We start from the raw sequence: 24,798 nt of genomic DNA on the forward strand, positions 1-24,798 counted from the left end.
AGGGTTGGTTTATAGACTAGGGAGATGTGTGGGAACAGGGTTCAAGAGGCAGGGTAGTCTGGCTGAAAGCCTAAAGCTGTCTGGAGTTGGAAATAGAACCTAAAGGTGGAGCTGCAGCAGGATTTTAATACATAGAAAATATATACAAGCCTTTCAGAGACATGACAAATCATATCAGTCTTGTACTAGATGTGTGGACATCATGGTGACCAGAAAAGAGGACACCTCAATTTTTCCTTCTTGAAGTTTCTCTGTCCTTTTAGTCCTTGGTGTGATATTTACAGAAGTGCTTTCTGAGAGCATTTTGTCTCCAACTTGGTCAAACTGTCAGGTGCTTGTGACAGAATTGAGAGGAATAATGCATAACTTTGGTCTTACCTTGAGAGCTCTGAATGTAATGTGTTTTTGTAGCAGCTGGTTTCTGAAAGCTTGCAATAGAATGTCTTTTTTTAGCTGCTAAAAACCATGCTATAAATTTGTGAAGACAGTTTGCTGACATCCTTGTTTGTTAGTTTTGCTGTTGAGACCTTGTGTATGCAGTGGCTTTTGTATCCGTAGCAGCACTGGCAGGGCCCTGGGGTGTCCTGCTCGCCAGTGTATTCCCCTCTGAGCTCCTCAAAGTGATTTTCCTCGTGCTCTTGATGACTGACACTGACTATGTTTCTTGTTTGCTCGTGAAGGAAGCACCTCTGGGAAAAAAAACTTCACGTTGCAGGGGGTAACTTAGCAGGAGGACGAAGGGAGCCTTGAGCCTGAGCATGGAATTGAAGCTGTGGTTTCCAGTTAGGTGCTGCTGTGTTGTGGGGGGGTAGCGTGTGTTTGTGAGAAATCCTAACAATTTGTTAGAGCTCCCAAAAGTAGTTCTTAGTGGAGCAAAGACAGTGTGGCAGGTGCCTTGAATATGCTAGTTGTGTGTCTGGGTGTCGTTCCAGTTGTACGAGAGGGATCTTTTCATCCCAGGGTGCTGGAGAGGCTGTCTGGTGATGCTCTCCTGGACAGCCGGCTCCCCGCAGGCGCGAGGTTCCAGTGGTGGTGAGCAGTCCTTGCCCGCTGAACCTCTGCATCCTCTGCGTGTGGGATGCAGAACTTCTGCAAAAAAGCTCTGCTCTGAATTTGTGGAATACAGGTTTGCTGAGGTGAGTTGAGCCTCAGGATGTCTCGTTCACGGGATATGAGGGAGCTGTCTGAACTCTGATCCCAGATAATCAGCTGCTGCGGTACCGAGATGTCCTGCATAAGTGTTGTCTTCACAGTTAATCAGATAAAATCCTCCAGAACACAATCCTACTTGACCCACGTAAAATGCGAAATCTATCCCTAAACCCCAGTGTTCGTCACACTTTTCTGAACCTTAGTATGAGCGTAAACCACCGCGGTGTATCTCGGGTGGAGAGGCTGTACCAAGCTAGCTGAGCTTGGAGATTATATGCGGCTGAGCTTTTTGATTTGTTGCTTCTGGGAGGGGTGGGAAAAGGTTGCCTGTCATTTGGAGCACCTACATTTTGTTATGCTGATTCTGTAGGACAGATTCTAGGCAGATTCTGGACCTGGGCTGAAGTGGATTGTTGTATTTGGAAAGAAGGATGTGTTTCTATAATATAAACATCTGGATGCTTGTATGCTGAGCTCAGCAATAGCTGAGCACTCCCATCGTCATTAAAGCACTACCATCTGTGCGGAGTAAGAAGAGCCTTTCTTGAAGCATAAAGGAAAAAAGCCTTAATGGAAAAAACAGTGCCATTCATGAAAGCCCTTCCATTTCAGAGTAAATCATGCTTGCTCCTAGCTAGAGGGACTGCAGATCCTTCCATAATGCCTCCATAACCGTTCAGATGATAAGTTACTGCTTCTGTAATGACTCATTTTAAAACAAATTTTATGCTGTCTGTGCATTGCACCTAGGGAAGTGAATGTACGTTTGGCTCAGTCCTTTCATCACGTGCATGAAAAACCCCCACGCTGAAACTTCAAGGGAAATGGCTTGGGTGGAGCCTTTGATTTTAGTTCTTCCCTGATATTTATTTCTCTGAAACTGTAACTCCGTGAAGTTCATATTTGAGAGTCTTTTCCTGAAGTCTTTCTAGGAGGAAGCTACATCGGTGGTGCTCTCATACAGACTTTGCAGTTAATCCCGTGCTCCAGAGTCCCAAGGACCTTGCACACGCTTCGTCTCCTGAAATTTACGCTGTAGTGCATCACCTTAAAGATGAATGAAACAAATCTGTGGTGAAGCTTCCAGAGCTGAAGTTCAGTTTAGTCAATCCCAGGGTTTATCTCTTCCAGACATCCATGTTTCTGCATTTAGAACTGTCAGTGTTGTTAATTAAATTCAGCATCAAGGCATGTAGTCTCTAGCACTCACAGTAGAAGTTTTGTGTGGTTCTCGCCCTGGGATATGGGAGTGAAGGAGTGGGAGGGAAGGCAGACTTTGCCCAACAGGAGCCCCTCTGGCTGTGCAGGGCTTTGCGATGAGAGGAAGCCTCATCCTTCTCTGAGCAGGTTGATGGTGTTTGTGGGACTGGACTCCACACTTGGAAGGTGGAGAAAAGGGAAGAATTCATCAGAATTGAACAAAAATGGAAAGAGCTGACTCTTACTGCTCCTTGTCCCTTCTCTGGAAAACAAATTAAAATGGAATTATCTCCACTGTAATGATTTTTTCTAGGGTGGGTTTTTTTTTCTGCTTCTACTGTTGGCAGTGGCCATCAGTAGTACAGGGAAGGAGTAAGCTAGCAAGTATTTCCCTGTCTTGTGCTCTTTTATACTTGTGAATTAAAAACTGCACAGACCAGCTGTTCTCTGGGAAGCACTCATTTAGAGGTTTTTTTATTCCCTTGTGGTTTTTTTTTTCCTAGGAAACTACTTTGCAAGTCACTTCTTTATGGGAGGCGAGAAGTTTGACACCCCTCACCCCGAGGGCTACCTTTTTGGCGAGAACATGGATCTAAACTTCCTTGGGAATAGACCTGTTCAGGCAAGTTCCTATATACTGTCTATTTTACCCTTTTGTTTTCTGCCTGTTTTGGAAAATCTTGAGTAGGGCTTGGAGAGGAGGAGAGCACAGACCGAGGAGACTCTGGCTACTGGGGAGTGTCATCCCAGCCTGAGGTGCAAGAGTGTTCTCCCACCCCATGTCCCAGCTTGCCGGCTGCCATAGCTGTTCAGGTGCAAGCAGAGTTTTTCTGAGAAGCAATATTCACCTTCTAGGCTTATTTTCACTTGGGGCAGAAGAAAGAAGGAGTGGGGGAAGAAGGGCAGGGACTTGGGAGCATGTATTTTGGGAACTAATTCGGATGGCCTTCTTGCATGAGACTTGCCTGCCTGAGCAGGTGTAAAACATACTGCAGAGAAGAGAAGGCTGGGAAGCAGATCCACTCTCAGAGCCTGAACTTCGCAGGGCTCCTGGGCACGTTGGATGGATTCCAGCCAGTGTTCAATGCGTGCTGTTCTCTATGTAAATGAGTGGCCTGACTGGGCGTAGGGCAGCGTTAAGACAGATTTTGATATTTGGTGATTTTGTTTGCTTTGTAACCTAGGTGGGCTGCTCAGAAAGTCTCTCCTCTACTTTTCCTGGTTGGAACATGGAGGTATTTCTGGGCTCACAGATGCCTTATGAGACTGTGAAAAGCTGCCTGCTCCAGCAATTGGCTAGTTCTTTTGTTGGGAACAGGGAATAGCACTGTTGCGAGGGACAGATGGGAATTTTATGTAAGTGTGGTGTTTTGGATTTCTCTTGCATCTCAGAACTACTTAAAAAGAACCAAAAGGTGACAGAGTAGGAGCCATTTGGAGATGTTTTCAGAGTGCTGGAGGGGAAAGGGAAAAGAGCTGCTTGCTTTGCCAGCTATTTTCCTAGTTGTTCCTGCAGCTTCAAAACAAGAAAAAGCAAAACTGGTATGGTTCTCATCTTCAGAAAAGCTGTGACTATTAGTTAATTCATGCTTGTGGTGCTCGGAGGCAGTTCAGTATCACCCTGGTTTTACAGATGGAGGAAACTGAGGAGGATGACTTGATGTTTGAATTTGGATCAATGACAAGCACTTTCTACTTTCTGAGTTATCCTCGGGCTGTGCTATTGGTCTCAGCACCACAGTTAGTTAACAGGACTCTGCAGGGGAGGACAAGAGATAATCTGGAGAGTCTCTCTTCAAGCAGAAAGTGCAGATGAGCAACGGAATTAGGAAGGAGGGACTATACATGGAAATAGTTGTAATGGTGCTCTGCAGGCGTGGGGATGCTCACCACATACCCTGTGCGATGTCTGCATGCAGGGCCCGTGCAGGACAGTGGTTAAAAGCTGACCTCTTTCTTCTCCTTTGCTCTGTGACTAGCAGCTGCACAGCGCTCCAACAAAAGCAGAAGATGCAGCTGGTAGCTCAGTTTCCCATGTGCCTGTGGCTGTAGGGACTAGCCTTGCAGAGTTAAATTGTCTGCATGTCTCAGCCTGGATTTCCTTGTAGACATTCCAGCACTGAATTTCATCATTTCTTCAGAGGGGAGTGGGTGAGAATGCTATTAACACAATGGGACGTTTGCCAAATAGGTTTAAAAGAGGGAGGCTGTCGTGGTATATAGTTTGCCTATGTAAAGTTAATGCCCTTTGGCAGCTCTGATTAATCTTCAAGGAAAAAAACACTTGAACACAGAGCAGCAAAACTGCTGTCTGGACATGGGCCAGGTTCTCGCTTTGGAGTAACTGAGGTCTTGACTGCTCTGTGTAGAGCAGTGCTACCAACCACAGTACGGAGCAGTCAGGGTGCAAGGAAAGTAGTTGCTGCTGCCCTGTGAATTCTCTGCTGCCTGTGGCTGTGGCACGACGTCTTCTGTGGCGTTCTTGTGTCGGTCAGGAAACAGCACAGTTTTCCCGCAGGCTCTGGCTATTGCCCCACCAATTAATTTCTGTGGCCTGAGGGGACAACGCTGAAGGGTTGTGTCCTGGAGCTGCCCTGAAGTTCAGCTGCAGCAGTGTTTGGCTGCCTGGTTAGCAGACTCCTCATTTCTAAGGAAACGTGTATTGGTGGTCCCTGGTGCTTCTGCTCCATGTCAGTCACTCTCTCTACACCGCTGCAGGGCACCTAGTAGATGTGTTTTGAAGGACCCCGACTCTAATGAGGCTGTGTGATGGCACTGTTGCTGGATACATTCAGAGTAACCTGCCTGAAAGCCTGTCCCGTAGCTCTGTACCTTTGTGTTGTGCCGTTGCTCTGACGTGGAGCACGGCTGTGTCTCCAGCCTGAGCACCTATCAAACCTGGCAGTTGTGCGAGTGGATGTTTCAGCTTCAGACTTTCCCGAGCAGCTGGGAGATCCAGCAGGCAGCTCTGCAGCTGTACAGGTTGTGGTCACCACAGTAAGCAGTTTCCTTTGCATTTCTCACTGGAGATTCTGTGACCAGTAAGGAGAGTTACAGTCTGAAGCATTATTGTCCTTTATTTAAAGGACAATCTGCGAGAGAAGGTTTCTTGACTGTGGAATAGAATGAGGCCCCCTATCCCTGTCTTTTCTTTTCCAGAACATTTGCCCCATTGTTTCAGAATAAAAAGAGTTTCCCCCAGTAATCCAGGGCTTCGGCATGCTGATTAGCAGTCAAGTCACTGTTTGCTCGCTGTAACACACATGAAAGAGCTGAGTTTCTTCTGCTTGAGCTGGAGGTGGTTTCTGTAGTGGAAATAAAAGCTTGTGAGAGCAAGGCTTTCCAGACTGAGAATTCAGGGTGCAGAAAAAGACCTTGTGAAAATGCCCTTTATCAAATGCCCTTTTTTAAAGTACGTACTCCCAAGATGAGCTGGGCCAGAGCAGGGTTTTCACCCTGAAACATGCTTGATTTATCTGTAAATAGAATTCTCTATTACTGTTCCTTGTGACTGTTGGACTGAGTACCCTTAAAGGTAGATGTTTCTTGGTTTGGGTAAATTGTATGCCAGGTAACATGCTGCTGCCTTTTATAGTATAATAATAGGAGAATTATTTGCCTTTTTGTTCCAGTTTCCCTATGTAACTCCAGCTCCACATGAGCCAGTGAAGACGCTGAGAAGTTTGGTGAATATCCGCAAAGACTCTCTCCGGCTTGTGAGGTACAGTTATTGCCTGAACCTTTCATTTTATTCAACCCAGCGATCTGTCATGCAGAGCCAAACTGTATTGGATAAGGTTTTGGAGAAATAGCTGAATTCCAGATCCTTGTTGCTATGTATGTCTAGAGGTTTCTGTGTTCCCTTGTGATCAGAGCTTTCAGGTGATTTATATGCTCCTTATCCCTAGACTTGAGCAGTCTGTGTTTCCAAACAGGACCAGCAATGTATCTGTCTCTGCAGGACAGACTGGGGTGGTAAACAAAGCCATGAAATCATTAGCATGAACAGAAGATATTAGTCAGGTCAATAAACCCTACAGACAGATTCCTCTCTGCATTCTTGTGCAAGCCGAAGCCAGAAAGTAGCTGATTCTGGTGCAAGTCACGGGGCAGGAAGACTGATTGGTCTTGAGTGAAACTTCCTCAGAGTTTTCCTGCTGCCAAGGTAAAGTGTGGTCTGTGTTATGCACTCGTTTAGATGGCTGGCATTCCACGCATAGGGGAAGGAGGGCTGGATAATCATGGAGATCTGTGACCTCTCGCTGCTCTACACTGAGATCTAGAACAGCACTAGCTGGATTAAACGCAATGGCTAACACTTCGACCTGGCTGCCCTCTTTCAAAGAGATGGCTGAAGTACAGGGGCCCAGCGTACAGTGCTTTGTTTTGGTCTGAGCGACTGGGCAGAGGTCCAGGCAGAGCATTTCCCAAAGATCCTCGAGTCGCTCTGAATTCTGCGTTTCGGGCGCAGGGCTGGAGTACTGGCAGGGGGCCAGCTTCAACTCTCGGCCAAGGTGGTTCTGAGAGCATGGCGTAACGTGAGTAATTTGAGTCATAACCACACAAAACCCTGAGTTTGTTTTTATGTGAAAACAGAAGGTTATTTTGTTTTGTTTTGTTTTTAAATGAGCAATACCTGTGGTTTCAAAACTGATTGGACAGGAAAAGAGGGAAGAACTTCTGAAAAAGTAACCATTGGTAAACTGCTCTGAATGCTCTCTGGCTTTTTCTGCTAAAGGGTGAAGTACTTCTCTAGGAGAAAGTCTTGCTTTCCTCCCACACTTGCTGTGGAAAGAGTATTTTGTTCTCCTTGTAGGCATCCAAGTAAACAGTGTAACACCTCTCAGAAGCCAAATGGGAAGTGGCTTTTTCACTGGGAGAGGCCTTACTGTGAATGGAGCAGTCGGTGGGGTTTCGAACGTACAGTTCTGTCATTCTGCTTTCTGTGGTTGCCCGTCCTGTCCCCCCAAGCAGAGCTGCAGCTCTGGGTGATTTGAAATGCAGTGTCCATGCACCTTGGCAGTGTCTAGGTTTGCATCCGTTTAATTCCTGGTACGACCGGTTCTTTCTCTGCCTTGTGAGCTCTCACGGCCTCTTGTGCTGCTGCTGCTGTGTTAGTGCTGACGACAGCACTGCCAACATTAATCTATTTAATTTTGTACTGATGTAGACCCAAAATGAGATTTTAATTGCCAGTCCCCAAGAGGACATTCTGTCTCATGCTTTTCTACCGTGCTGGACTAGAGGCTTTTCCTTTCTCCCTCTGTGCACGTAAAGACACTTTGTGCCCTCTCCAGCGTGGCTTATTCACAACTGGTGGTTGAGGCTTGCACATTCTTTCCAGAACTAGTTAAGTTTAATTTACCACCTCCTCCACCAAATAAAATGGTACTGAGTCGAGTGTCTAGGTGTAAAGTAGGTTCTGATGGTAAAGTCCTTGCAAGCTTTTTGTTTTTCCTTGTGTTTAATTGAAAATTCATTGTTCACCTGTGAAGAAGGTGTTGATTAATAATTTGGAGTGTAGGGCTTTATGGAGGAATAAGAGGAAATGTCCACTCTAGGCTTCCTGCCTAGCTCTGACCAGGCAAAATTCTGAGCTTTGCCCAATCCTGAATATTTACAGCAGCTTTGTAGACAAGCAGTAAACCTGTGGATAATGGCGTTGAAATTCTGAGTCTTTGACTTGTGTAAGTGCTTGATTTCTAGCAGGATGAGACTCTGTGAACCTCAGAGGAGGGCAGCATGAGTTTTGCTGTTAACCACTAACAGAAAAAGACTGCCTTGTGTCTGTCTTGCGTCCCTCTTTTGGCCCTGGATTGGAAGCTTTATTTCAGAGCTGAAGTACCTGATGGGCTGGTACTGGCCACCTTGAAAGCACTTCCAGTTGAAGGAGGAAGACCAGCTCATGAAGCAATGTGTTTCATGGAAGAGTTGCACCCTGGGACAGCCTCTCTGCTTCAGCGTGGGCTTTGGGCTTTGGATAGCGTCATGGAACAAAAGTGCTGAAGGAATCGGCAACTGCAGTGGTTTGGGAATGTGTCTGAAGCAGCAGCAATATCATGGAGAGTAGTGAGACCACAGAGCATTTCGGATAAAGGCCTGAGAGGGAGGTGGGTGATAGGAACCGAGGGGAGACAGGTGAGTTGCTGTGAGTGAGAAGGGAAATCCCTTCTCTTCCATCTCGAGCACAGTGGGGCTGACCTTCATCCTTGGAGCAGTTCATCCTGTGGTGGAGGTGGTGATGGTGAGGGTGCTGGGCCTGCCTGCTCTGCGGCCCTGGATAGCGTTAAACTGTGTACAGATCTCTGCAGAACCCCCAAACAGGAAAGGCTCCATTTAATGATGATCTCCCCCTGTTAAAGTCAATGCTGATAGAGATGTCAGCTAGTTCTTACTTCATTTAGTGCCTGCTCTAACGCTGTAGTAACACATATCTCACAATACTAAGTCAAGCAATACTTAGCATTTATCCTGCATGTCTACTAAGTTGTTGATCAAACTTTTTAATCTCCTCAGAGGATGAAATCAGGTTTGACCCGACCTATTTCTATAAAATTGTCATGGCTGCTGTTAATTATATTTTTATCTTTTAATTCTTTAACAGACAAACAAAAAGTTCCAGCATTTCCATTGTTTTATCCAGAAGTGATGTCAGACCAAGTGGCCTCCCCTCCCTTGGTCATCCTGCTTTCCCTTTTTCATCATAACATTGGATCAGCTGTTTGTTCTCAGACGTGGTCAGTCTCTTCTGCTCTATACACACGATTGCAAAGGCTGTGGTGATTAACCTGTGTGCATGACCGAAAGGCACACCTAGAGAAGTCACTGGTTTCGAAATTTGTGCATGCATCTGTGGCCACCTCACATCAACACTGTCTGTAGGGCTAGACTAAATGTACACTGTAAACTTCAAGTGCAGGTGGAGACAGAACTCTTGAACCACCTGACCCACTCCTGAACCACCTCCTTGTTTGCCAAGTCTGTTGCAAAGATGGAAGAAATGCAGAATGTGTGATTTTGTCTTGTTTCTCCTCTGAAGTTACATCCCACTGTTCCTCCACCTTAAGGTGGAACATGAGATGTCTCTGCCTCTCAAAGTACGCACCAAAGTGGTCCTTGCTTGTTCCTTGGTCCAGCTACCAGCTGGCATAGCTGCTTATACAGTCTTCCCTCACCTGAACTCCTTGCTATGTGGCAGACGATTTTCTTAACCTCCAGCATGAGGCATGTTGCAACAGGAAGATGTGTACACAGCCTTGGTGTTGCTGTCACCATTCAGGCACGTGTAGTTTGCCCCCTGCTCGAGTGATGCTGCTGCATGCAGGCAGGGCTCTGGCTCTACTTCTTCCCAGCAGGTGCAGCCTCCAGAAACCTTCTCTTCAGGCACTGCAGTTGGTAGTGGCCCTTCAGTGGTTTCCCTAGGCAACAGATCTAGTCTATGCTTAACCCCTTTTCTCCTCGAAAGGATGGAAGCGTGTTCTGAGTGCTGGCAGGGAGGTGCAGAGGTGAAGTTGAGAGCAGGGGGGTGATCTAAGAGCCTGTGTGCCTGGAAGGGGTGCTGGCTCTCCCCGACTCTACTTCTTCTGGAAGAAGTGGCAAGTGGTAGCCTGGAGATCATGCTCCCTTTGTCCTTTGCTGCTGACCTCGGATCTGTGGAGGGCAGCGCAGCAAGAGATAATTTGCAGAAGCTTGTACTGCTGATTTCTCTGGACACCCAACACTTGTGAGCAGATTGTCACCTTCTGTCTTCTTGGGTCAGTCCAGCACAAAATGTTGAGGCTGCCCCTGTGTTTTCCAGGCAAACCTGCCCTGCTGGCTAGTGTTTCTTGTTTACAGCCTTCAAGTGCCATGATTTTATTCTTTGAATGCAACTTAGCTTGTGTGAAAATCCCATCTTGCTCTATACTCTATATTGTATCCAGGCTCCTGCAGATGTTCAGACTCTCTGTTCTTGGGATTTGTCTTTTTTATAGTAGCCTGTTGGGTGTATTCTAGCTTGATTTGCTCTTCTGACCTAGGTGGACCTCTGGCAAAAGCCTTGTTTGGAGCTCTCCATGTCTTTCAGACAGGAATGCAAGTGTATGCTGTAGTGATTCACTAGGGTTACATTAGTACAAGTATGTGTGGTAGGTATTTGATTATACTGCTCTTAAATTTTATTTTGCACCTTCTGTATTAAATTGCTGAAGCTGAACATTTCATTCTTGTTCAGTGTGGTGTTAAGTAAAATTCATGCTGGAACCCTCTTAATTAGGCAGCAGTTATTACATCTCAGTGAACTCAGTAAATAAGAATTCCCTTGACAGTTTTTAGATTGAATTATGGAGCTTTGCCTAGCCCATTTCGGAGTATCTTCAACAGTGCAGCGTATTCATGGAGGCTGTTTAATGAAGGGAGAGGCTGACTGATACTGTGCAGCCAGAGATGGTGCCAAGCTTTTCCTGAATACTTCAGCTGCTTGGCTTTGACCCAGGCATTGTGGCAATTAAGGTAACACTGACAGACAAGTGAGGCTGGAGCTGGGTGGCAGATCGAGCAGAGGTAGACAAGTGAGGCTGGAGCTGGGTGGCAGATCGAGTAGTGTTGTACACCTCTCAAAGGCAACCTGCTGCATTCACTGTTCATACCAGTGCGTGAACTAACGGTGGTACCTACAGTTGTGGGATTACAGTGGGACTGGAATTTACGTATGAGAATCTGCTTCTGCCCTGCCAGCGTATCGCGTCCGTCTGTCTGTCACTTTGCTCTTCAAGGCAGGGGAGATGTTCTCAGGGTGTGTTGTGTTGGCTGCTTGTTCCAGGATCTGCTGGTCTCCCTGGCCACTCCTGCCACACCATAACTCACTGCTTGTCCATGGCCATAGCTCGCTGCCCTAAGAGCTTGCTTCATTCCACCTTCTTCACCAGATTTGTTACCTGCCTTTTCCAGCAGTAGGGAGAAGGAGTAACACTGGGCAGTGGTGATCACACAGTGGGATCCAGCTGTACAGTAGCCCATAGCCAAGTTATGACTCACCTTTATGTTAATTGAAATAACTTCTAGACTCATTCTTGTATTGGTTATCATACATCTGTTATGCAGTTGAATGTGTTAATTTTTGTTCATACAATAAATGTGTGCAAGCTTCAGTCGTTAGCAGCATCAAAGGTTTAGTTGATGATTTGTACATTTAAAGGTATTTGAAGTTCCTGTATTTGGATGCTTTCTGATCTGAATATCATCATCTGTGTGATGCTAGAGGTACCTTTTGTTGAGCTTCAGGAGTTCTTTGTGTTACAGAAACCTTGTTTTTTTGCCTGTCATGCACTGTTTCGTAGAGTCATAGAACCATTTTGGTTGGAAAAGACCTTTGAGATCATCAAGGTTTTCATTTGCAGACTTAAAAGAATTAGGCTCTAGCCTTCTCAGGCCCATGCAGGATTTCTTTAGCCCAAATACTGGGCCTAATGTAAAGATTTAAAAGGAGGGAGAATGTTTCTTCTCCTAAGGGTTTGACATTCAAGAGTTCACTTTCTTGTCTCATTCTGTGTCTTGGCACTGTAAGGCTGGGTGAAATCCCTCAACACTGTCGTTACATAATTCACTTCAATAACTTAAGACAAATCTTGGAAGAACCTTCCTCAGAGGAAAGAAGGGAAATCTTCTGGGAAGCCCCAGGTGGAAGCCCATGGTGCCTTGCTTGCCCAGAACACCTAGGTTGGAGTACTCTTGTCGTGATTTCCCGAGTGATCTTGATGATATCTCATAAATATATGTTCTAATCCTCTGGCATTGTCTTTCAGGTATAAAGATGACGTTGACAGTCCTACAGAGGACAATGGGAAGCAGAAAGTCCTGTACAGCCTGGAGTTCACGTTTGATGCGGATGCGCGAGTTGCCATCACAATCTACTGCCAGGCTACGGAAGAGTTTGTTGGTGGCATGGCAGTGTAAGTCCTGGGCTTGTGGGTGCGTGGAGGGGCACAGGAGCTCTCGGGTGATGAGCCTGTCAAACATCTCATTAATCACCCCTGAGGGCAGTGCTGCCACAGATGGTAGAGAGGGAAATCTTCTCTTTCTGTTTTATATATTCTCATAGCTTTGAATATTACTTTCACTTCCCGCCCCCACATAGCCAATATCTTCTCTTGTTCCCTTTTTGGTTTGTTTTTGGGTGTGGGGAAACCATTCTGTGAGCAACAAAGGAGAGGAACTCACGGCTGTATGCTTTGTCAGCAAGATGTTCTATGAAATTAAAAAAAAAAACAACCACCCTTCCCTTCAAATACTACCTGCTTTTTTCCAGATCACCTAACTCACTGGATTTCTGGGTTCCCTGTGACGGAAGGATCTGGGCCACCAAAGTAAAGTTCAGTCTGACATTTACATAGTGAGTCTGTGGAATTGAGGCCCACCCAAAGCCCCCTTTGATAAATGACCACCTCAACAGAGGCTGTTGGGAGATGGTTATCAGGAGGGTTTATGCCTGAAACCCTGTCTATGTGTTACATGTATTAGTCTTTGGCTAGCTGTAGAAAGAATGGTCAAAACATCATCCATGGAGTCTTTCTCATATCCTGGTGGTGCATCCCTACAGATTTCAAAACCTTTTTATGTAAATCAGCACATTTAAACCATTCCAATCAACACTGCATCCCATAAGACAATGAAAAATTTCCTCTCTATTAAGAGCTAAGGTGGCTGAAATGTGCTCTCCCTGGTGTGAATTGGGTACACGTGAGCTGCTGGTATGTTATGGCAGGCTTCCAGTGGCCATGGGACAAAGAATCCTTTTTGTTCTATGGGTAAAGGAAGATTCAGGCTGCAGAAGCTCTTGGCTTCCTCTAGTAGAGGCTTCTGGCTGATCAGCGGCTCTGCGCACGTAGTGCTGCCAGCTTCTGCAGTGGTGCTCTGGATTTGGGGGTAAACTTACTTTTTATTGAAGGGATCTGCAGAGGTTTCAACAGGGAGAAATATATATGACAAACCATAAAATGGCTTCTGTGTTTTATGCAAAATATAAACATCCCACTAATGATCAATGAATCGTGTATTTTTAGAAATGAGACAAGCTGAATGCTCCCATCCAGATGTGCACTCCTTCAAACTGGAGGATATCCTGATCCAGAATTTTTGTTTAGGCCCTTTTTCTTCTTCTGTTGAAGCCTATGGCTGCCTCTTTGTTTTGGGGAGGTAATAAATTAGGTCCTTTTAAGTGCTTGAAAAATATCTCTCTGAAAACGCTGTCTGTTTAGATGCAGTTTTTCCTGAGCAGAGCTGAATGCAGCAGGATGCCTTAGAAACCCTCATAAAGTTTCCGTGTTCTGTCTCTTAAGTCCTTAGGTTTCCTGTGAATTTAGTGCTAGTGAAGGTGTTGGAATGGCAGCCTTGGAGATTGAAGTCCTCTTTTCCTAATACAGGTACAACGTGGAGAGGTGGTCAGTGTCCCTTGTGCTGCCCTGCAGTGCTCCTTGGTTTTTGACCTCAGAAGGAAACCGTGTACGGGCTAATGGGGAGAACTGAGGGCCTCTATGGCCAGGGTGGATGTATTTACATTGCCAGACTTCAGCCATGGCTTAAATCAGCAAGTCTTATTTTAAATCATTGATTTTAATCTTGTTTTGCATATTGGTTTACCTCGAAGGAGAATTTGTTTGTCACTGGTCAGTAACAGTGAAATATCTGCATTTACAACTCAGTGTAAGCTTCGTATCAAACTTTGTGCTACATTTTACAAACAGCTTAAGTCTGTTAAGAATATGCATATAGTTTAAAATATATTTTTTCAGACTCCTAGTTTTGCAGTTTATTATGTCAAAATGGCAAAAAAGAAAGTTATTCTAAAAAGGAAAGATAATTTCTTTTAAACTTGTGTCTTGAACCAAGCTGTGTTGGGATGGAAGCGCAACTGAGTCACCCGAGACCAGCAGTGTAGCATTCTTGTTGGTTCAACTGCTCTGTGTCGGCCTCTTAAGAGACTGTCTTGTCAAGTTGTGCCTTGAATAATAATTGCTTAATGGAAGTATTATAGTTACCAAATATAACTAACTGTTTCTGGGCAGAGTGTGTTTTCAGTCTTCTGTAACTAGTAGCTCAACTCTCAGAACTCTGTCGGTTGATTGGAGGAGGAAAGCACAGTTTCTGGTTCACTTGAGAACATGTTTTACTGAAATTTAGTGCCATGCACTAAGCCAGTGACTGTCACAACTGCTGTGGTCTGTTCTTTAAAGCTCATGCAGCAAACATGACCTACCTAATTGCCTTTTAAGTTTAATTGGAACAATTCCTAGGTAGAGTTTCTGAAAGTTCACACAACTCTCTTAATCCACCCTGTCCATGGTTCACTGAGAGATGGATCTCTGTTCAGGTGGCGGAGGAGAAGCCTTTGTTCATGAGCCCTACCTGCCTCTGCACGAAACCAGGATCAGTAGCCAGCAGTCATTACCTCGCTAACGAATGTAGCTGACGATACTGTGCTGCCCAGTGCACTGAACCTTTATGTCAAAAGTCAACGCGCTCGGATTCAGCTCTTGCTTCCACTGACCTTTTATTTAATAAATCTTGCTTTAATTTCCCCATAGTATAGGAGTGATGAACTGTCTGTCTCTGCTCTGGAGTTCTTGGACAATAAATGTATAAGTGTGGGGGGCTGCACCAGAAGGCAGGGAACCTTTTGGAAGGCAGGATCCTGATTTCATGCAGATGTGTAGGTAATAAGGGCTGGGGGAAGTGACATAGATACAGACTTTATAAGCTGCTTTAATTCAACCCAGGCTATTTTTCCATGTGGAAGTGGCTTATGAAGCACGTCTTGGGGCTAGTGCAGCTGCCGAAAGTAGGCATCTCTGCTTCTCTGGATTTGCTGGCTGCTAGTAAAAACCTTTTGAAGCTCTGATTTCAGCTTTGCAAAGCAATTCTGAAAGGGCACTGCTATAATTACTTTGATTTATTCTTTTCAAATTCTAGTGGAAAAAAAAAAAACCTGGGCTGCATTCTTAGAGCTCTAAGTGGAGCGAGTGCATTTTTAGTGCACTAATAGGAATGCAGCTTCCCCCTGCCTGGGCTGGTAGTTTTTCCTTTTTCTCAATTTCTCTTGGTGCTAACAGCTTAATTCAAGGAACAAGCATGTGCAAAAGCTGCACTCTGTATAAATTCAAAACTTTTTCTACTGCTGTGTCCAGCACTTGATTGGGAAGAAGATGCTCTTTAAAACAAAGCACTTTTTTTTTTTCCACTCTCCTAAATTGATGCTAAATCCTAAAATGGGAGAAACTTTCTGGACCCTTGTCAAAAGCAGAAATTTTCTCCTAGTCGCCAGCCTGCAGCATGGCTCCTTAGAAGCGCTAAACAAGTTATTCTTGCTTCTCTGCTGAAACAACCACTGATCCTGATAGTATCAGCACTCCTGCTCATGTGAAACTCCTGCTAGGAACATTGTTATGTTCACACAATTTGGGGTGAGAGGAGGGAGGGGAGGGAAGGTGACTCTCCCTGAGCAGAGGCATTGCTTGCTGTAGAGCCTCTGCTCATCTGAGAGCCACAGCACTCCGTGTGCCATGGGCCTGCCTTCAGGATTAGCTGGTCTCCACGACCAAATGGAAGCCTTTCTCTCTGCACTCCGGGAAGTTTCCTCCTGGGGTTATTTGGGCTCCCTTTAAAAGCTGGTGGCTTTATCAGTATGTGCTACCTGTGCTAACCTGTCTCAAAGGCGCGTTCAGCAGACTTTCCCAGGTAATTGTGCTGGGAGATATGCTCAGCTGTACCGTTCCCCAGCCAAGATCTTGGGAACACGTTGCTCCCAACTGCTGCCTGCCTCTTGTCCTGAACTGTTGAACTCTTGAGTTTCACAGGGAGCTGTATCGTCACCGCAGTTGGCCGGTAAAGTCTGGAGAAGGCAAATGTGTGGCTGTTAGTGATGGTAGAGGTGTCTTCACCTCGGCAGCCCCATGCCTAGGGGAAGGTACCCACCACTTTCTGGTGCTAGTGCAGATATCTGGGGAAGCCTCTTGGATGAAATGGGAATTAGTTTAAATCTAGAGGGAACTGCTGCTCTCACCTTCTGAGTGTCTTTTGCCCAGTTACTTTGTGGTGAGCCTAAAGACTCTCTAGAGTAAAACACATGAGTTCTCAGAGAACCAGCTCATGCATTACCCCAAGGGTAACAGACACCAGATCTGCTTATGTCCAGAGTCTCTTTAATGGCATGGAATTAGCAGTGACCTGCCTCTGAACAGCTCAAGACCCCTGATAATCCTCAGTTTTATTTATTTTTCTGGTTGTGTCCATTTCTTTGGTTTTGGAAATGGGCAAACTGTTCCGCTGTGCTTCTCTTCCCTGTGGCAGTGTCCCCAGTGAGCTTCAGCACAGCGTCTTCCCTGAGGATCCGCTCTCATCTTTGATTAGTGGTGGCTGTGCTCTTGGGGAGTTGGTCTGTGACCTGGCTGGTGTGGAGAGAGTGGTATTTCTCAGTTTGTCCTTTCCTTTGGCTTCAGTTTCCCAGCAGCTGGGTAGAAAGCAGGGAATGCCCTGGTTGGGGAAACCATCATAACAGCTTGACTGCTCACCTGTGAGGATGAGCCTTGTATTGCTCAGCATCACTGAGGCACAGCAGTACCTGTCAGCTTCAAAAATGTCCTACAAACAAAGAGCAATTTGCTGTCAGAATCTGTGGTGCTAACTGGGTTTTAAGGCCAGCCAGCTGGCGAGGCAGCTCCGTGCCTGCGGTAGAGGTGATCGGCACGTGCAGCAAGGAAGGGTTCCGCCATCTCGGCCGAAAGGCAAAGGGTGACCAGGATGGGCCCTATCTAATGGCCTGAGAATCTCTGCCGTAGCGTATAGGAGGCACAAACACGCAGGTGTGTGAGCAGTACGTCGACTACTCGCTAGTGATTGCCCATAAGCGTGTAATTTCCCCCCAGGTAAACAGGAGGGTACTCTGCATTGCATTTCCATTGCAGGGCTGGCAGTACTCCTCAGCAGCTCCTAGAGAATAGTTGAAGGACTCCCAGTTCACAGCCTGCCTTCTCCTGCAGTAACTGGTTCATGTGTTCGTACACTTAGATGTCTTTGGTTTAGGAGACAGGTATGTTTTTTGGAGCAGGCTGCAGAGATGTTCCTGTTCTCTTTTTGTGTGCGCTCTACGAGTGCATCCCTTCCTTTTCTGGTAAAAGCCTTGATGTGCACACTGTTAGCCTGTTCCTGGGAGGGCCCCGGGACTTTTCCAGCTGCAGGTATCCTGCCGACTAGCAGGAAGGCTTGTGTAGTTAAAACATGACAGCAGCGGTTGTTTCCCCAGGGGAAGAAGTCAAACCAGCCCCGTAGCTGGAAGCACTTAAACAGCCAGCTCTAAAGACATGAGCAATCCAGGCAGATCAGGAGCTAATGATAAATACGACATGAGAGGTTTGAGTTTTGCAGCCCATTCTTATAAAAAAGATCCTCCTCTTTGGACAGAAAAGGTTCTCTGCTGTACCCTAGTGATGTTGCCAAGTCTGTTTTCTCATTATAAAGAGAAAACACTATGAAAATAGGTCAGTCCAGCTCTGCAATCCTTGCCCTTTTTCAGGGCTGTGCTGTTTGTGTTGCTGATGCCCAAATGGGTGTACTGGATATTTTTTTTTTTTTAAATCTCATTTCCTTGTTTGTTTTGCAATGCCTGCTACGCTCATCACAAACATCCTACCGCAGCCTTTCAAGCTGACGGTGAACGTGACACAGCAATTATTATATATTCTGTCTGCATGTGGAAGTTTGGGTGGTTGGTTCACAAAATGAAATCCAACTGAAATGGGTAGCTCAGTGCGTGGCTGTTTTCACTAAAGCTTGCGTAGGAGAGACAGCAGCACTCAGATATTCCTTTGGTTATTTAATATCCTCAGTCTATTCAGGGCCTTTGAAAGGTGCTCTTGCTGCTTTTGGCTGTGGACTGTGGTGATTAATATGAATTCTTTGTGCAGAGAGATTTCTCCTGTGTGAGGAAATCAGAGGCGAGTGCCGGTTTTTGCTAGGCTCAAGCCTTTACAGCCGAAACCTGCTTTGATCCAGGCAGACACCAGTCCCCAAGGGAACGCTGTAGTGTGCAAAGTTCACAGGCTGGAGAGCTAAATTCTATAGATTTCAGGGAGCAGACAAACCCTCTGTCTTTAATAAGAGTTCTGGCCTTTGTGCCTCTCTGTGTAGCTGTTGTGTAAGCTGCCGGCTCTGAAGCCTGGCTGGAGCCGCGAGCGCGGTGCTCTCAGCAGTGAGTTCAGCAGCCAAAGGCAGAGCTCTGCAGGTGCTGGAGCGGGATGTGGGTGGCAGGGGCTCAGCTGCGTGGTGAGGTGTGTGTTTCCTCCTGGCCTCGAGTGGACACTCAGTCCTGGGAGGAAGCAGGAGGGGAGGAGAAGGCTGGCAGGGACTGCAATGCACCAACTCAGCACCCAGTTAACCTCCAAACTCTGTGTGGGAGCCTCGCTGGACTGGATGTTGCCTAACTCTCACCGAGACCCAGGGCTACGGCCTTTTTATCTTTTGGTATTGTTTCTTTTATCAATAAAAATCACTTTGAGATGAGACACTTATTCAACTTCCCTCTTCCCAAAAGCTGACCTGTGAGATTCTGGCCCAAAATGAAAGGGGAATGTGCGGGTGGGAGAGAGAGGGGGGCCAGCGTGGTTGCTCCACATCAACTCCTGGCCCCTTTGAACACCAGCAGAATGTGACTGCCTCCCTCCTCGTCACCTGTAAGAGGACATGGAGCCTGACAGGCAGTCACAGCCTGTAGCAGTGGAAGAATTAGTTCCTGAGCACTCTCTAAAGCTCTCGTATAATTCTGCCTTCAGTAACTGTGCCTTGTCCGTGGTTCACTGCAGATTGCCATGCAACGTGCGTAGCTGTTACTAAAGAAAGAGGACTCTTATTTTGTTCTCAGGCTCTTCAAAGCGCAGGCTGTCTCTCAGCCATTACTAGTCAAAACCAGTACCTCAGGGCAACATTGCGACGTGCATCCTGCTTTTCTCCGAGGAATGGGGTCTGGCCAGTGCTCTGTGCAACTCTGAGGCAAGCTCACTAGGATCCTCGCTTGGTGCTTCTCGGTCAGGGGTCCCAGCGTGCTTGTGGTGACAGGAACCGTCTTTTGACTGTCTGAGGCAGCCCCCAGTGCCAGGCAGAGCTGAGCGTGAGGAGCGCAGTAGTGAAGAAATCTGCACGAGTTGGGACTGGTGCCCTGCTGAGAACTTCCCCAGGCGCTGATCAGGGATGAGCAAGAGGGGGAATCACACCCACACGTTCTTGTTGCATCTCCAGTGAGCGTGTAGCAACAGAAGTTTAGCTCTGCTTAGCCAGAGGTTCCTGAAAGGCTCCCACTGATGGCTTGGGAGCTACTTAAGGTCTACATGTACCCAGCAGCAAGTCTGGACTGCGTACAGGGAGAGGCCTGCGTGAGCCACAGGCTGAGTTGCTCTGTGCAGGCAGCAAGTGCATCTCAGCTGGTGAAGAAGTGAGACTGGGGAATAATTCTAGTTTGTTTCCTGTTCTCTCAAAAGTCACTATGATGTAGTCACAGGGCCTGTTCTCCAATACACAGCTGGTTTTGGGGGGTGGAAGGATTTGGCGTGGGGGAGGAAGGAGTCAGTGCGGGGTGTAAGTTTTGCTTTGTGAGAGTAAAGGTGTGTTGGAGAGCTTGCGGGAGGAGATGGGCTGCATGAATGCCGAGGACAGAGCTGGGGGCTGCTGCTGCAGTCAGCGGTGTGGCACCTCGCGTTGCTGGTGATTCTCACGCTGTCAGGGGTACCTGACCCAACAAATGGGTTTAAAAAAATGTGACAGGGGATTTCTCTTTGGCCCTGACCTAACAGGACAGACCCCGCTTCTCCATTGTCCTGAGCTGCCAGTGATTGCGAGGTGGTTTTGTTAGCCCTGCCGTATGGATGGAGAGCTGGCCTGGTGCAGACTGAAAATCACAGCCCAAACGTTCAGCTTTCAGGCTTTATCCAGGGAGAGGCAGTGCGTTGCTTCTCTGCTATCCTTTATTCTTAATACCTGCTCTCTTTTTCTGCAGTGCATCTCCGTTGCGCTACAGAGCTTCTCCACTTGTGTTTGCTGTAAGCACACAGCAGCATAGGCAGGGGATAGAAGACTTGTGAATACAGCAGATGGCAACAAAAAGAGCTGGGGATGAGTAGAGACCATTTAGACACTAATATGCAGGATACTTGCTCTGTAGCAGCTTGCCAGGTTGTCCTTCCATGCAGCACGAGGAGCGCGTACTTGTGCAGTGGATCCTGTGCATCACCTTAGAAACGTGATCGATCTCTGGGATCATGTGGGATCACCAGTGCTTCCAGGGAATTCACCAGGCTCTTGGCCCGCTGGTGCTCGGCAGCCTCGGCACTGGCTGCTGACTGGGGGTCTCCAGCATTCAGTCTGGGTGTTCAGATCCAAGTCTGACCTGCGTTTTGGCAGTGGAGGCTAGGCAGTCACACAGTCCAAGGCACAGAGCATACTTGGTTCACTTGGGGAAGCCTCCTTGGTATCTTTGTCATACTCTTCAGCTCAGAAAATCTGTGTACCTGGTTTATTTCTTTTCTCAGGAATGGTGAGAGCAGCAAGTCTATCCCATCCTCCTTGGAACAGTGTTACTCGTTTTCCTGGTCTAGACTGGTTTGGCTTTCTGGTGCTGTAAGTGCAGGCCCTCCAGCCTTCCTGGCACTCACCATCAGCGTGTTTACATCCCTTTCCCGGTGCTGCTGTGGTGCATGTCATCCAGGCAGCCTCTGACCTCCTTTCTCTCCTCTGCACTTTATTTCTAGTAGGTTCCTGACTTGCTGTCACCTTAAATAAGTCACTCTTCCATCCCCTGCTTTCCCAGCTGTAGAGAGAGAACTGTGGCTGTCTGCAGAGCTGGGAAGCTTTGAGAGTGCCACAAAAGGAGCTAGATACAGGCTTGCTCTATTCATTGTGCTTGACAACTCAGTAAATAAAACTTCACTCAATTGCTCGCTCTGTAATTCACACATAAAAGACCTGTCATTCTGATCTCTCCCACACCATGCTTTAAATGCAAAGGATGGAGTGAGACCTTCTAGTAAAGCAGCACAATTTCAGCGCGGTACAGAATGGTCTTTGAGGGTAAGGTGTTGTCATAAATAACATCATGCACCTGCCTTGGCAGGAAGAGCAGAGTGCATGTGGTGAACCTGGCCTTTGTCACGGCCTTCCAGAATTTAACATGAATCTTGTGACCCTTGATAAGCCTTCTGGATCCTCAGAGGGTGCAGGAATTACACTAGCTTTCCACAAAAAGGCAGCAGTTCGTGCCAGTGGGGAGCCTGGTTTTTCCTCCTTGGGTTTGAGAGGAATTAGTAAGTATTTGTCATCTTCTGGTATCCAGGTTCTTACACCTTCAGCTGCAAAATGCATCCTAATCTTTGTGCTTCAAGGCTCTGTGTTACAGTGCTGGCTGGCCTGAGCCCTGGAGGGCAGCCCCCTGTCTCTGTGGGCTCTTGCACTCTGGCAGGAGGTAGCTGCCAGAGCTATAGCTCTTGAGTGTAAAGTTTCCACAGCATCGCTTAAAGCTGAGTTTTAAGGTTCAGGCATGTCCTCTCTAATCACCTCTGCCATCCTCCAGCCCAATCTTCACATCTCTGGTGTGATGCTCAGTTCTGCAGTTCTTGATTGACTCTGCACCTCGGGCTTTTCCCACGGTTTTTTGCTTCACCCCCTCTGGGATTGAGCTGTGAGCTGCCCAGCCCTCTTGCTCCTGGCTTGCAGAAACCAGAAGGCATTACCTCGGCTGTAGAAAAGCTTTGTATTGCCATCCCCTTCTGGTGTGCTGCGCTCCTCCACAAAGTGTAGTTAGGCTGAAGGAGCTTGGAGCTTTCCAACCTTTGCTTACCTACCTGGTGATTTGTAAGCTGTGTCTGTGTTTCAGAATAGCTGAATGTCCTCAAAAGTACAGAACCCTGTTTTTCAAACAAGGATTCTCTTTGCCTTTGTGCACACTCTGTTATCTGCTCTTCTTGACAGGACTCTGTACTGAATCGGCCACGTCAAGTGCCATGATATCCTCTGGTGGTGTCTCCTTCACAGGGCTGGCAGTAGCACTGCCTGTGTTATTCTTTGAGAAATGGAATCAGCAAAATCTGAGGAGCTGGTTGTCAGGGGATCCTGTGTGATATCCCAAATTGAATTAAGGAAAAACTCAGCCTAGAGTTCCTGGTGCTAATGTGACACCTGTCCCTGGAGCCTGTCCCTGGGCTGTCTGGTCAGCCAAGAACAGTGGCAATCAAGTTTGAACAGTCAACAAGGCTTCGAGCTTGTAGCTGCTCAGTGTGCAGTGGCTGGAGGCCAGCGCTCTCGCAGGATTACTGTGTGAAGCTCTGCTTAGGAAGTGATGGTTGGTGTGCAGAAGAGATAACATCCCATTACTGTGACTGGCTGTTAAAGTCTTTCTGGTAGAGCCGGAGCTAGACCTGCCTCGTCACTGTGCCGGGGGAGATTGTTGTTTCTGCAGTGGAAGCCTCTTGGGCAAGGCATCTCTCACTTTCTCTCCGGTTTGTCAACATGCTCTGAACACACGGTTGGTGGCTCAACAACAAAGGCTTTGGTGGTGAAACCAGCTTCGGATGTTCCCACTCTGCTTTGCACTTCACTGCCTCCTCTCCTGTGCCAGAATTGGCATGGCGAGGGGCTGCGCACATCCAGCTCAGAAATCACCCTCCAGAAAGGAGTGAAAACTTCTCAGTCGTGTTTTGCCACTGAAGCCCAGTGTGAATCGCACCGTTTGTAGTGACGGTCGGTGGGCAGTGAGATGTCTCTCTTGGGGCAGGCAGCGCTGGGTGGGCTCTGGGTGCAGGAGATGGTGGATGGTAGCTGTAGTCCAATTCCAGAGATGTTCATCCCAGCCTGGCAGTGCTGGCGTTTCAGTGCCAGGCCTTGAGACAGTGGAAGAGTTGTGACTCTTCCCTAGGTGGCCGTCGCAGAGGACTGTCTGGTGTTTCTCTGGTGGTTTTGGGAGCCCTGCAACACCTCTGGGGGAGCACATGAGGAATAGAGGAGTGAATTGGAATGGCCCTTGCTTACAGGGATGATGGCGAGCCAAGCATCATTCCTCACTGCAGAGCTGTCCCATGGAGGCATGGGAGACCTTTCAGTGCCGTGTTGGGCTGTGTGTTGCCACTGTTAGATCATTGCTCCTTCTTCCTATGTTTCCTGTAGAAAATAAGACTGTGCTGGGCTGAAAGCCAGCGTTGCCTAGGCCCTGGATTTAGGGAGCTAGCCTTTGCCAGACTGCCGCACCCCACTGTACTCCTCAAAACTCAGTGTTTCCAGGCAGGTCAGTATGGATCCAGTCAGACCTTGCCTGTCTGCGCTGCTTTCCCTTCCCTGTGCTCACCTTCTTGCTTTGACCTTTCCCTTCCCTTTTTGTATCCCCACTGAATGGCTGCCAGCCGCTGCCAGCTCTGCCTCTTAGAGCTGCCACTTGTGATTCCTGAAAGGCGGACAGGCGTGGATGAATGAGAGCCTAGCAGAGAGCAATCTTTTGTTACAGCAAGTTTTTTTTTCCCCCCTTTCTTCAGATACAGCACAAAGAATCCCTCTCTGCAGTCGGAGACGGTTCATTACAAGAGAGGGGTAAGCCAGCAATTCTCCCTGCCTTCCTTCAAGATTGATTTCTCAAACTGGAAGGATGATGAGGTAAGTCTCTTCTCAGTGTCCCCTTCTTTCCATAACCCTCTTGTCCCGGAAGCACTGGACTCCATTTAGTGCCATGAAGTTATGGCTGGAAGACACACTTTCCCAGCTGCCATGGCATGTTTTGTGGGCATGAGACGATTGGAGTCCTGGGAGGAGCAGGTATGAACACTGTATGGGAACTTGGCTGGTAGATCAGGCAAACAGAGAAGAAACCCAGAGAAATTACTTTTTGATATCGCTGATCAGCTGGCATCCCAGCATCAGGTGTAGGAGGGAGACTGCAGAGATTGGCACGGAGCTCTTCCTGCAGGAACCCGCCACTCCTCAGCCTTCCTCTCCCTGCCAGCCAAAGAGCTTGCGGGAACAAGTGTCTGTCTTGTTCTCTCTGTTTTGGCTGGTCCTCCAGAACAGTGGCCTCCAAAGTGGGCTGCATGCAAGACAGTTCATTGGGGTGCAGGAAGAACTTCGGTACTACATGTATATATCTTATAAATAATAAATATACATATATTGGGAGTACGTGCTCAAAGTTTTTTACTGATGGGATGAATAGTCAAAATAGTTTGGAGACCATTGCTCTGGAAGAGTCCTGTTCTGTTTCAGGGCCACATCCTCATCATTAGCTGTAGCAGTACAGTGTTGGGGGGCATACTCTCCCTTCTGGGGCAGATTCACGCTGGTGCATTAATGCTGAATAAGGGAATGCCTTCCTCCTTTTAGTTTAACCCGTAATTGCAAACAGACGAGGGCTTGGTTTTAATTAAGCTCCATGGCTTTTACTACATAGCAAGA

The 24,798-nt window shown here is 47.2% G+C and overlaps 1 protein-coding gene across 4 annotated transcripts in view; it reads left to right on the forward strand.

The window, feature by feature from the left end:
- The window catches only part of MGRN1 (mahogunin ring finger 1), a 54,597-nt gene that overhangs the window by 5,229 nt on the left and 24,570 nt on the right, over nucleotides 1–24,798 (forward strand). For all 4 annotated transcript variants that reach the window (XM_068420088.1, XM_068420085.1, XM_068420086.1 and 1 more), the window contains exons 2-5: nucleotides 2,856–2,974; nucleotides 5,985–6,073; nucleotides 12,135–12,281; nucleotides 23,889–24,006. In XM_068420088.1, the coding sequence (XP_068276189.1) occupies nucleotides 2,856–2,974; nucleotides 5,985–6,073; nucleotides 12,135–12,281; nucleotides 23,889–24,006 (473 nt within the window). The remainder of the gene's footprint in view (nucleotides 1–2,855; nucleotides 2,975–5,984; nucleotides 6,074–12,134; nucleotides 12,282–23,888; nucleotides 24,007–24,798) is intronic.

The sequence above is a fragment of the Nyctibius grandis genome, chromosome 30, assembly GCF_013368605.1.
Source record: "Nyctibius grandis isolate bNycGra1 chromosome 30, bNycGra1.pri, whole genome shotgun sequence".
Taxonomy (NCBI): Eukaryota; Metazoa; Chordata; class Aves; order Nyctibiiformes; family Nyctibiidae; genus Nyctibius; species Nyctibius grandis.